This window comes from Micromesistius poutassou (genome assembly GCF_964030765.1).
Source record: "Micromesistius poutassou genome assembly, chromosome: 5".
NCBI classification, from domain to species: domain Eukaryota; kingdom Metazoa; phylum Chordata; class Actinopteri; order Gadiformes; family Gadidae; genus Micromesistius; species Micromesistius poutassou.
The window spans coordinates 21,077,117-21,090,843 of NC_140275.1; the positions used below are offsets into that span (position 1 = coordinate 21,077,117).

At 48.4% G+C, this 13,727-nt stretch overlaps 1 protein-coding gene across 1 annotated transcript in view; it reads left to right on the forward strand.

Moving 5' to 3' along the window:
• Positions 1–9,013, forward strand: part of cux2b (cut-like homeobox 2b) — a gene marked incomplete at both ends in the record, with an annotated part of 19,496 nt that extends 10,483 nt beyond the window's left edge. The window contains 8 exons of the mRNA XM_084468226.1: positions 1–139; positions 674–775; positions 989–1,995; positions 2,726–2,891; positions 3,875–4,207; positions 4,748–4,936; positions 6,370–6,646; positions 8,245–9,013. The exon at positions 1–139 is cut by the window's left edge and continues 575 nt beyond it. Of these exons, the coding sequence (XP_084324352.1) occupies positions 1–139; positions 674–775; positions 989–1,995; positions 2,726–2,891; positions 3,875–4,207; positions 4,748–4,936; positions 6,370–6,646; positions 8,245–9,013 (2,982 nt within the window). The remainder of the gene's footprint in view (positions 140–673; positions 776–988; positions 1,996–2,725; positions 2,892–3,874; positions 4,208–4,747; positions 4,937–6,369; positions 6,647–8,244) is intronic.
• Between the last annotated feature and the right edge of the window lie 4,714 nt (positions 9,014–13,727).

A 13,727-nucleotide genomic window follows, 5' to 3' on the forward strand; every position in this document is an offset into this window, starting at 1 on the left:
GTCAGCGAGATCCTGGCGCGGCCCAAGCCCTGGAGGAAGCTGACAGTGAAGGGCAAGGAGCCCTTCATCAAGATGAAGCAGTTCCTGTCGGACGAGCAGAACATCCTGGCGCTGAGGACCATCCAGGTCCGCCAGAGAGGTGAGGACTAGCGGGAGGAGGAGGAGGAGGAGGAGACGGGGTTTGTTCTGCTGTGGAGACGCTACAGAGATGGGGGAATAATTGGAGAATAATAGGTTAGCTCCCTCACGGGTATACGCGCGCCGTAGGATACCGAGGAAAAATAAGTAGCGTTTGAACCTTCTTCTCGCGTGCTCCTCCTTGCTCCTAAACTTCTTCCATGGCCTCTGCGATGTGCCACGTTTGTAGTGTTGCTTTTAAACTTTGTTTCCTCCCCAGATTTGTGGCTTTTGAACGTTTAGCTTCCCGTATACCGCAACCTCAGACAGCACACTCTCAAAAGCAGCCATTGATCTAGCAGTCAAACGCAAAGCCTTGGAACTGCTCTCTGATCAACCTTCCTACTCACCCCCACCACTCTCGCTGTCTCCTTGTCTCTCTCTCTCTCTATCTCTCTCTCTCTTTCTTCTTGCTCTCTCTCTCTTTCTTGCTCTCTCTCTCTCTCTCTCTCTCTCTCTCTCACTCTCTCTCTCTCTCTCTCACCCTCTGTGGCAGGGAGTATCACTCCCCGCATCCGAACTCCAGAAACTGGGTCAGACGACGCCATCAAGAGCATCTTGGAGCAGGCCAAGAAGGAGATCCAATCCCAGAAGGGAGGTGAGTACGTCGGTGGGTGAACCACGCACACACTAAGTAACTTCAGAACTTCAGTATTTCTGAATTTGTTTTCTCCGATTTGTTTGTAAAAAAAACAACCGCACTATGTTGACTAAAAGCATTAACGGCGGTAAGTGAGGTGAGGTGTGGGTGGCGCTCGGTGCGGCTCGTGACGTGTGTCCGCGTGGCTCTCTCTCCGCACACGACCAGCAGGCGACCACAAGTCCTCCATGGGGGGCAGCGCGTCGGGCCGCAGCAGCAACGGCGCCGGCGGCAACTCGGACGACACCATCAAGACCATCCTGGAGCAGGCGCGGCGGGAGATGGAGGCCCAGCAGCAGGCCCTGCTGGAGATGGAGGTCTGCGGCCGCGAGCCGGCCCACGCCAACGCCGCCGCCGCCGCCGCCGCCGCCCCCGGCGCCCAGGCGGCGGGGGAGCAGCGGCTGGGGCCCCCGGAGCGATCAAAGGGCCCGCCGCTCCCGGCCTTCATCAAGCAGGAGGAGGGCGTGGCCGCCTCGGTGGCGCTGTGCATGGCCAACCAGATCGGCGGCCCGCAGACGCCGCTCAGCGTGCTGTCCCCCGCCGCCTTCGTGCAGAACATCATACGCAAGGTCAAGTCGGAGATCGGCGACGCCGGCAGCTACTTCGACCAGCACTGGTCGCTGGAGCGCGGGCCCCTGGGGCTGATGGGCGTGGCCGGCGGCGGGAGCGGCGGCGGCGGCCCCCGCCCCTTCACCTCCGTCTCCCCGTCGCTGTCCTCCTCGTCCTCCTCGGGGCCCCCCACCCTGGCCAGGCCGTGGCCTCGCCTGGAGAACGGCGAGGGCCTGCTGCTGCTCCACAGCGGCGAGGAGGCGTCGGCGGCGGAGGAGGCGTCGGCGTCGGCGGCGGAGGAGGAGCCGGCGCCGGGGCCGCCCGTGGAGGTGAAGGTGGAGTCGGACGCCTCGGTGAGCGGGGAGTCCCCGGGGCCGGGCGGCGGCGGCGGCGGCGGCGGCGGCGGCGGCGGCGGCGGCGGGGGCCCCGGGGCGGCGGGCCCCAGCCCCGGGCGCCTCTCCTACTACCCGGCGTACATCCCCCGCGCCCTGAAGCCCACGGTGCCGCCGCTGACCCCCGAGCAGTACGAGATGTACATGTACCGGGAGGTGGACACCATGGAGCTCACCCGGCAGGTGAAGGAGAAGCTGGCCAAGAACGGCATCTGCCAGAGGATCTTTGGAGAGAAGGTCAGCCCCTGATCCCATCTGCAGACGGTTTTTTTAGTTTTTCTTGTTTTTTCTTTATAAATCAATACGAATGCAAACCTCCTGTTATACCTTCAAGCTAATGGACAAGGAACCGGTAATTCTTTTGTAAACAGACAGACATTAACTTGGGCTGTGCCATATTTGTGCATGTATTTATTATCATATACATCTATTTACATATACATATATATACATATATACATATATATATATGTGTATATATATTGGCAGCAAATTGGCTGTAAGGGGGGCACTCTGCAGTTTAATCTTTCAGTAAGTAACAGCCTTAATACTATGTTAACCATTTTAGAAATTATTGTCATACTTTAATAACAATGCTCACTTTATTGAGTAACAATTCATAACCATTTTCAACATTGGCCAATAGCCATTGACCGTTGGATTATCTATGTAAATTAGCTGCGCGAAAAGACCTCTACGGCTGCTCCTTCGATTATTACGGGGCGTCGCTGCCATCTAGTGTTGCTTTGGTAGACATGTATTAAATTGTCTTGGCCAGTAGGGCTGTTACCTTTCAACAACAGATAGTAATAGTTTGTCTTTTTCAAAGAGACAAATCAATCCTGCAGTGATTTACACAATAATGTTAGTTAAGTTTAATTGACACTGTACTTGGGTCTGTAATGGGGTTCAACCAAGTCAAATCCATTCACTTAATTGTTTCTTTTCTCCTCGGGCCCCACAACAGGTCCTGGGTCTGTCTCAGGGCAGTGTGAGTGACATGCTGTCCCGACCCAAGCCATGGAGCAAGCTCACCCAGAAGGGTCGGGAGCCTTTCATCCGCATGCAGCTGTGGCTGCTGGACCAGCTGGGCCAGAGCCTCACCCAGCTGCCCAGCCAGGGCCTCGCTCAGGGTGGGGACCTCTGCCCGCACCGCCCTTCATTCACGTTGACATTTAGCAGCTAGCTATTATCCAAAGAGACGTACAATAAGAAACAATATGTCGCTGTCGGTACAGTAATGATGTTCATAGAACCAAGTGCAAAGCACTAGCAATCGTTAGGTTAACCCTTTCCCACGTATACAACAAAGATAGTTAGGATAAGATGCTACACGATGCCAAGTACTATTTTTAAGTGCCAGGACGTACAACATACAATAAGTGCGTGAGAGAGGTGTTTGGAAATACTTTCAAATGGAACCAAACATTTGATCATTTTCTTAGTTCAACATCACACTACATGTTTTTTTATGAATCACATTGAAAAACATCAAAGGGAAGAAGTTGGATTTAATTATTTTCATTTTCTGAAAAGTTATTTCAGTTTCTGTTTAGGAAATTAGTATTATGAAAAATATCCATTCAAATACATTCCTACATCAGAAGGAACGCACACCCTGTAATCTCTCAAACCGTTTCTATCAAATGGCTTATTATAATTGCAAAACACACATTATCATTTCTCTGTTTCTGCCACACCCCATATTTTAAATAACACACTCTTAACAAAACAGACGCCTGTGTTTCCCACGCACGCCCTACAGTGTGCACGCCCACATCAACAACGACATCTCACAGATCTCATTGTGGACATTTAAACTATTCAATACACTTTGGTTTTCAATAAGTGAGTGAGATATTCAGTGCAATTCTGCTTTATTCCCCACACATCCCAAAAAGGGAGTCCATCGCTTTTAAACAGGACATACGCGGCAATTACACAAAAACTGTTTATCTAACTAATATCTAACGAGTACATGATTACAGAAATCGTCACCATATTGTCTTATGCCTTATATGATGTATGATCTAGCTGATGACGATCTAGAACCTAGATGAAGGAGGATACTTAACATGAGGTTCTGGGGGGGTTGTTTCTACTCGTTACCCCGCAGACAAGAGCCCCGCCCTTGCCCAGTCCTCGCCCTCTCCCCCCGTCAGCCCCGCTGAGAGCCACCCCAGCCTGCTGGGGGAGCCCGTCAGCCTGACCCTGGAGAGCAGCAAGGAGAACCAGCAGCCCGACGCCATGGGGGGGCTGCCACTGCTGGCGCCGTGCCTCCACCACGCCCACCCCCACCCCGAGGGAGGGAAGTCCACCCCCGGCCTGATGGCGCTGCACCCGCCCTCCACGCCGCTGGGCATCCAGGAGCTGGTGGCCATGTCCTCCGAGCTGGACACCTACGCCATCACCAAGAAGGTCAAGGAGGTGCTGACCGACAACAACCTGGGTGAGCCCCCCCCCCTCGTTATCGTCACCGTCTTCGTCATCGTTTTGATCGTCGTCGTCCTCCGTTTGGACTGAATCGGTGTCATTGTCTAGGCGTGAATTTCCTTTCAGGAGAGCGTTGATGGCTGACTCTGTGGTGATCACACCGATACCTCTAGCTTGAGCTAGAAAAACTTGGAAATATTTCTTAACTTTTCCACTTAAGTTGACAAATCTTGTGTGACTCTTCAAGACAAAGCTTTGGATTACCATTTTAGAATTGCTCTTATCAATCACCTGAATGAATTCATCTCCATCACGTCTTTGCCTGCAACACAGCAGTTGCTAAGCAGCCCGCGTTTCTGTTACAACATCAAGGGTCAGCGTCTACTTTTCAACATTGTCAACGTATGCAACACCGTACGGTGTTGAACGCGGCCCTTGACTATGAGGCACAGCAAGCAAACACACTTCAGTTCCAATTCATGTTAACAACAAGTGTACGTCCCTTTCCTCACTCATTCATTTCACGTGGCTTCAACAGAGCTCTCTGCCCCCACAGGCCAGAGGCTGTTTGGAGAGAGCATCCTGGGCCTGACGCAGGGCTCCGTGTCCGACCTGCTCTCCAGGCCCAAGCCCTGGCACAAGCTGAGCCTGAAGGGCCGCGAACCCTTCGTACGGATGCAGCTGTGGCTCAACGACCCCCACAACGTGGACAAGCTGCGGGACATGAAGAAGATGGAGAAGAAAGGTATGGACGTGCTAACGTGCTCTTTACATGTACGATCAAAATCCCAGAGGGGATCCGATTCTTAATTATTTGGTTTAATATCTCACGATGGTGAGTGATTTTGAAACCCTAACCCTATTACAAATTGTTAATAGTTTCTGAACAACTTACACTAACTTAACTTCTGTTTTGCTTGTTCATGCCACCATTATATCTGCCCGCTTTGGCCTCATCGCACAGCTAACTGTCCTTGGAAAGAGCGATCTCTCTTCTGTTTTAAATTTCCTTCATGATAAATACAAGTTTTCATTTCCCTTTAGAGCAGCGGCCCCCAACCTTGGGGTTGCGACCCAGTCCCGGTTCTCGAATTATAAGTTGTAAATAACTAAAACAATAAATAAACAATTTGACTAATTTTTGTTTTATTGAAAGATGTTTTATTTTGAAAATCACCGGATGATCTCTCAATCAATGAGCTATCGCCCGGTGTAACAAAACAAATTATCCCATCCCATCTGAGCGATGGCGACAACATGTTTATTAGTAGTGAACTCAGTCTCCGCTTTAAGCATCTGCATGTTTATGCACTGCAATTCATAGCTGTCTATGCTTTGTCGTGGCAATTCCCTTTAACAGAGATTGCGTCTAGGCCAGATGAGATTCCCACTGCAAAAAAGCACACAATACATTGGAAAGCAATTATATTAGGTTTAATGCATGCATACATTAGACTCCTCTCAGCGTGAGTCCAGAATACAGTTTGACAGAGTTATTTATACTGTTTCAGATCCTCCCCATATTGCAGATGTCAATAATCAAATCAAGTAATGTTTGCCCAAAACACAGAGTTGCCTGTGTTCTTATCAAGCAGAAGTGTGCCTAAGAGGATGTCTTCTCCTTTGTGACCGGTTTACCCAAGTACGAAGGTTAACACTATTGGTTGACTCTAAGGAAGGTAGACCAGTGACCCATAGAGAAGGGAAGGTGGGACCGCCGACCACAGCACAAGGGCATTGATTCCAAGGAGGAAGGTGGGACAGCTGACCAGAGCACCTGGGATAACATTTTGACGACATCGCTCACTTGTGAGGTGGCTGAATCAAACACAAAGGTCGATGAATAGTCGACTCTGGGGAAAGGCAGGATGGCAAGACAATACGCGAAAGGAAAGAACAAGGCCTAAGTTATAAAAACAAACATGTCGATTTTTCCATCACAGCTTTCATCTCAGCAACCCCTGGTGTCACACTAGTGACACACACGGAATACGGTCTGTGGAAATATTGTCTGACATAGAAACGGTCCCTGGCGTACAAAAGGTTGGGGACCGCTGCTTTAGAGGGCTTAGGGCAGCGCTGTCCTCAAACCGTGACTAAACTGTCATTAAGGGCAATGAAAACACGAATGCCTCTGACCTGGTTCTTTAACCCTCTTCCTCCTCCTCTTCCCCGCAGCCTACCTGAAGAGGAGGTACGGGCTGTTGAGCACGGGCTCGGACAGCGACTCCCCCAGCACCCGGTCAGAGTGTGTGAGCCCGGCCCTGGCCTCGCTGGACCTGTGTCCGTACAGCCAGGTGAAGAAGCCCCGCGTGGTGCTGGGGGCAGAGGAGAAGGAGGCCCTGCGGAGGGCCTACCTCCTGGAGCCTTACCCCTCGCAGAACACCATCGAGATGCTGGCCTCCCAGCTCAACCTCAAGACCAACACTGTCATCAACTGGTTCCACAACTACAGGCCAGTCCGCCTTTTACATTGAGAGGGGATGGGATCGAGTCTGCCGATAAGAGAACGTGAAAACCACAGCACAAATGTTACCTGTAACAGAGTAGTACTACTGGAGAGACTAGATGGTATACAGGGGAGAAAAAAGGAAAGTAAACTACAAAATAATACTGTGTCTACGTTGGATCATCAAATGTGTATACAATGCAGAGAAATTATTCAGTGTGTAAAAATGGGAAGAAATAAATATCAGCAGTTATATCCCATTTGTCATGTCTGAAAATCAGTTGAACTGAACCAAAACAGGAAGTGAAGGTCAAAGTACGACACGTGCGTCTCCCCGAGGCCCCCACCGCGTCCGTAGTAAACATTGACGTTTCTTTTACTGCTAATTTGCTCTTCAGCCACTCGTGGCTCAGCCACGGTGGAGTGAGGTGACTTCAACAACACCTATCAGCAGGAACCCCTCTGGCCAGACACGCAGAACAGAGAATATATCCGGTCAGAGGAAGAAGCGGCTGTTATTGCATGGCCCCGGGCTGTATTACAAGACAAGTGGATGGGGAGACATGATCATACTTGGGCAGAGAAAACTCCTAGTTATCCACCCCGATACCACCAGCGGTTTGCTCATTACGTGCGGGCCGGGGGAGGTCGTACGTTGTCAATAAGTAAGATCAACAAAGCAGTCGATCGCAACCAGACAACCTCTCTGTCTGTATCATCTTTAAACATTTTGAGTCAGAAGCAAATTCTATTCGATATCTTTGTAACTTGGCTACAACAACAAGCGCTGGCCGCAACCACCAGACGTTGGCGGGAGTCAGTGCGTAGCTCGGGATGTCAATACATGAAGCTAGTTCGTCTTAATACCCTTCCTGCTGTTGGTTTTTATACATAAGGATGGAGTCAAGCAGAGCAGTGTGTGTCTCTGTTGTACTTACTTACGGTGTAGTTAAGTCAGTCGTAATAGCGGGGTGTGTGTGTGTGCTGGTGTGAGTGGTGCCTAATGATAAGTGTATAACTGTCTGCCCCCTAGTTTGTGCGTGTGTCTATGTGTCTATGTGTGTGTGTGTGTGTGTGTGTTTGTGCTAGTGTATGTGTGTGTGTGCGTGCGTTAGTGTATGTGTGTACCTAACAGCGGGTGTGTGTGTGTGCGTTAGTGTGTGTGTGCGTTAGTGTGTGTGTGTGTGTGTACCTAACAGCAGGGTGTGTGTGTGTGTGTGTGTGCGTTAGTGTGTGTGTGTGTGTGTGTGTGTGCGTGTGTACCTAACAGCAGGGTGTGTGTGTGTGTGCGTGTGTACCTAACAGCAGGGTGTGTGTGTGTGTGTGTTAGTGTGTGTGTGTGTGCGTGTGTACCTAACAGCAGGGTGTGTGTGTGTGTGCGTTAGTGTGTGTGTGTGTGTGTGTGTGTGTGTGTGCGTGTGTACCTAACAGCAGGGTGTGTGTGTGTGTGTGTGTGTGTGTGTGTGTGCGTTAGTGTGTGTGTGTGTGTGTGTGCGTGTGTACCTAACAGCAGGGTGTGTGTGTGTGCGTTAGTGTGTGTGTGTGTGTGTGTGCGTGTGTACCTAACAGCAGGGTGTGTGTGTGTGTGTGTGTGTGTGCCACAGGTCCCGGATGCGTCGGGAGGTGCTGATGGAGGGCCAGCCGGACAACGACGAGGACGCGGACCACCTCCCGCCCTCCGGCCCGTGCAGCCCCCGCTCCGACTCGGACGAGCGCCGGCTGCAGCCCTCGGGGCACGGCGCCGCCCACACCGCCCGGGCCCTCGTCAAGCAGGAGGCCTCGGACCGGGAGGACTACGACCTGCGGCTGTCCCGGGTGCAGTGCTTCTCCATGGCCGTGCACTTCCCGCCGCTGAAGAGCGAGCGCGAGGACACGGGCGCGGCGAGCTCGTACCGCGAGCTCCGCCGCGGGACGAGCAGCCAGGAGGCCCGGGCGGCGGCGTCCGCCACCGACGGGCCCGCCGCGAGGTCCAGCCAGTCCCGGGGTCACCCCGAGGGGGAGGACCCCCGCGAGCCCCCCGTCGTGGACCCGCTGAGCTTCAAGGCCTCGTCGGAGGCGTGCCGCAGCAGCCTGGAGGTGTTCCTCAACTCGCCGTCGGCCGCCTCCTCGCCGGGCCTCATGATGTCGGTGTCGCCCATCCCGTCGTCCTCCGCCCCCATATCGCCCTCGCCGCCGCCGCCGCCGGCGCCCGACGGCGGGTCGGCCGCCGGTCACGGCCTGGAGCCCGGGCAGCACGCCGCGCTGCTGCTGCAGAGCCCCAAGGCCAGCCGCAGCACACAGAGACGCAACGAGAAGATGGCCAACCTCAACAACATCATCCACCGGCTGGAGAGGGCGGCCAATCGGGAAGAGACGTTAGAGTGGGAGTTCTGAGTGGGACTGAGAGCTGCTGATGACCTGCGCCGAGGGCACATTCTGTTCCGTTTGGAAACGGAGAGTGGACGTCAGCGGGGGGGGGGGGGGGGGGGCTCATCACCGGAGGAACTGTTTGGGAGGGGGGGTGAGATTGAGAGCTAAACACACAAAAAACCTACCCCCCCCCCCCCTTTCCCCAACCCACGATGACTTAAAAGGGAAAAAAAAATAATTTATAAATATGTTGAGTTTTTTGTGTCTTTTTTGATAACGCATAACTACTTTGAGATATATGTGCAGCACAAGCTGTTGTTTTACCTATTGGATTGACATGAAGACTTTTGCAGCTATAGTGTCATGAAATGCACACTAAAGTTCTGAAGATTGCCACTAGGTGAGATTAAAAATAGACCCTTGTCTTAAGCCATCAAAAGCACTATAACTATTTGAGAAAAGAGACATTGACCAAATTTGCTACTTTTTGAATAGCAATTTTTCCAGATTTTTGTCTGAAAGACAGGACAGTTCAAGTCAAGTGACGGGACATCCTGCTTTCCAACGGAGGGATAGTCCTTTAAGACTCTAAATATTCAACATCTCGTATGTACTTAGTTTCTCGGTGACATGTTTTGAAAATATTTGTATCTCGGACGTATAAAATGTGGTTGTACACGTTGTAGGGTTGTCTGCAATAGCCTCCTTCGAACTGATGTAGCATGGAATTCACCCTCAGTAGTTAGACTCATATGTTATACTTGGAGCTAAAACGAGAGAAAAAAAGAATGAATACAGCAACAAAAAAATAGGGTTAAAAGTCAAAAAAAAAAAAAAAAAAAAGAGAAAACATTAAGCTATCAGTAAAGTATTTACGTGTTTTTTGTTTGTTTTTCATTTTTAGAATGATCCTTGAGGTTTACAGTTTTTCGGGTCCCTTTGTGCTTTTTTTCGTGACAGGAAGTGACACGTTCACCGCGGGAGCACAGTTTACACGATTGCTTTCCAGACTTACCTCTCTAAACCCTGCAGAAGGCGCCGGTTGTCCGACCGGCGCGGGCCAGAACACACAACACCCTGTTACCTCAGATTATGTTGACGCACATCACGCTGCCGCTGTGCTTCGCCTCATACGCATACACGTAACCAGATGTTTATATGAAGAATTGAGAGTGTGTGTGTGTGTGTGGGGGGGGGGGGGGGGGGGCGGGGGGGCTGTTTTTGTTTGTGTTATGCCTTGCACATAATTCCACCGCTCTTTGTTTCATCCACTCGGGTCATTGTTATTCAGTCTCTGTGTTTGTGTCATGGGTCCTTAGGCAAGGGTGTCATCATATCCAACTCCCCAAAAACACAGCGAGGCCGTCGGCTAGTGTCTCTGTTCCGGGCCCTCAAAGGTGATCAATGGAAAGGGCCCCAATCGCAATCAATCAAAATACTAACAATCCAATTGTATCACCAACTGACTGTAAACACAAAGAATGAACGTACTGAACTAGCAGGTTAGTGCATTTTTAGAGGCTCTTTCTTTCAGTACTCTGGGTGAATGTTGCCTACAATAAGACGTTTGTTGAGGGATAAGATAAGATTACCCCTCCCCCCCGACTCCTCCTCCCTGTATCAAAATGTTCTCTCATGCTTGCAAGCTATTCTTTATGTATTTTGCCACTTTTTTATACTCAGAACAAGTAACTAAATATTCAATACATCTTGTACGAACTACTTATGGCACTTAGGTTTTCATTATTGCGGGGAAAAATTCAAGACATTTTCAAAAATATTGAAATTATGCTTACTTAGTGTCCACAAGTCTTGCCTTTACTGTATCGTTGAAGTTGGTAGTAAACACTTGCACATGTCTAAATAGTTCAGAGAACTTTGATTGTATTATCTAGAGATATATATTACACAATAACAGAAAAACAATATCATGACGTTCTTGGAACAGTAAAAAAAAAAAAACTGGAGCTGATTATATTGAACTAAGAGTATACAGAGTTAATGAACCAAACCCGTTTGAGCCAGTTCTGGTCTGGCAAGCTTGCCCACGTTTTAGACCTTCTCTCAGGGTAGTCTTGCAATTTGAAGCTTTACTCAACAGTTGCCCTCATCAGCAGTGGAGGGATATGGTAAAACACAAAGTACCCGGTGTAAAGGACGGTTGTTGTTGTATTGTAAAAGGACTCGCGGAAGCGATGACGTCTATAGAGGGATATGCGAATGAGCAGGACGCTGCTCCAATGGCAAGAGCTGTAGCAGATGTGTCATAAAGTGTGGTTGTACTGATGACACTGACAAGTCTCTTCTCAACATTTTGACACGTGTTTCTCGTGCAAATATAGGAACCTTTCATGTAGCCGCATACAACTTTTTTGCTATTTTCATAGCCTCTGTTTAGGTGCATTATATACTGTATGGTCAGAAATTGCATTCCCTGTATGGGGATCTCATTGTCTTAATGGTCACACCGGACACATGGCAGAAAGCGAACTGTACTTCTTCAGTCCGTTACCTCTTTATATAAACTTCCTGCTATTATTTCCATTTGCATGCAATTTCATTCTTATTACACTACAGGGAACAAACAGGCTGTGTTTATAATTGTTGTTTAGCCACTTATTCACCACTGAACTGCTTTTCTTTTGGTTGACCTCAGACTAGTCCACACACTACATACACCCAGCTCCCAGAGTGTCAAAGCGAGGCCCAGCACCAATGAAGGAGAGTTCTGTTCATTAGGATGCAAAGAAGCCCAATGGATTGTCAATGCTTAAATTACTAAAGTGAAACATTAAAAATCAAGAATTCTGTGCCATATCACGCCTCATTGAGTCATCTCGAGAGGAACTTCCTGCGGTCAATTGTGATTTGGGAATGTGGCTTTTCTAGCCACATAGAAAAAAAGCAAAGCTTTTATATCAAGAGGCCTAAACAATAGATTGTTTTGCTTTCTTTTTTGATTGACATTAGTCCTTAGACAATGAAGACGTCAGTATAATTTCAGTGACTGCATGCAGGGTTGTCAGTATGGATGCAGATAGATATTTACAACTCTGAGTGAGGATTTGTCAATAAGTGAAAATTTACTTTGGAGTTCCAACTGTGAGATGTAACTTGAGAAACAAGTGTTCTTCAGGCTCAAATCACTTTACTATACCATACGTTACAAGGTATATTATTACATGTTAAAGAATCGACAAAAGTATGCCAAGCGTCTTGAAGTTAAATTTACATGTGTATCAAGCCATCGTTCAATACATAAAGATCCTGTTGAAGACCCGGCTGTGTTGTGTTATTATTAACATGCAGAGTTCAACCACCTTCTATGAGGATAAATACATATTTAGTCTTTTGACAGAATGGCTATGTGAGTGAATTCAAATACAGGTCACAGGGGGTAAGGCATCTTGCTCAAGGATAGAGCAAGATGCCCTGGGGTCAAACCTCTATCTTAAGTCTCAGGAATCTGCAGTTTGGAATAAGGTGTCTCATCATTGTGGTTTATAGCGTAATTAACACTGCTGCTGCTCCCAATACACTGTATAATGGCATTAACGTGTTAAATTGGATATTCTTAGACAATTGCTGGACAAATCAGTTTGTTATAATTTGAGTGGGTGTCCAATAATCTCCATTGGAGTCGAACGTATCAATTTTGGAGGTAAATGTGTGAATGTTTTAACAGTGTTTTACTGCTTCCAATATGATAATAGTCAACATGATTATAGTCCCTTTGTGGTACCATGGACTATTCTAGTTCTAATCTAGTCTGGGGTCTGCTACTCTATCTGTTATTTATACCTGACTGAAATCCTGCTCCAGACAGCAGTTATCAGACCACAGCTCAGGGAAAGCAATCTCTATGCATACCAAGACCTTATTTTCCCTCTTTTCAGCAACATCTGTGGTCTCTAAGCAACTGCATGGTCTTGCTAAAACAATCACTGCATAATGTTGGTTTTATCTTTTTGTCTGTGTAACAAACAACCACTTAAATTAAGAAAACCAATCCATCCGTTTGGTTAAAAAGATTTTGCTTTCATATGTATTGTTGCTTTGTTCCTGGAGGCCAAGTAATACAGGCGTGCCTTGTTTCTTTTAGTCAGTGAAAGTTGATAATCAGTGTGTGTATATATATATATATATATATATATATGATCTAAGAAGACTCATTTCAAGCACCTCGCTTCAGTAGGTCAATATTCAAAGATAGTTTATTAGCCTTGATCAGATTATATTACCGTATAGATTGTTGTAGCCACATCATGCCACACATACTAAAATGTTTATATTCGAGGCTTCCTGGATACTACGTCTTATTCCACTATTAGTAACAAAGTATAATTCTTTATCAGTGATGATTTATGAACCGAAGTTGGTGTTGTTAAAGGTAACTGGCTATTTTCAATATTTAGCGATGAAAAGCAGTGAATTGATCAATAGGTTTTCGGATATAACCATTATCAATAACCAATATTATTACATTTATTCGTTTCTACTTCTACTCATTAAGGGGTCTATATCTATAAGCGCGTGTTGTCACCCGTTCAGATGTATTGTCTGACAGAAATCGTGGCGCCTTTACCATCCTCCATCCCAATGTTTACATGACTTTGGCTGCGTGGTCTGCTGCCGACGGGCTCCTCCCCTCCGCCCCTCCCCTCTGTCAAGGAGCCGACCGCCGACGTCATGACGTCACGTTCGCACGGATCGCGTCGTCGGTGCTGGGGGGGACTAG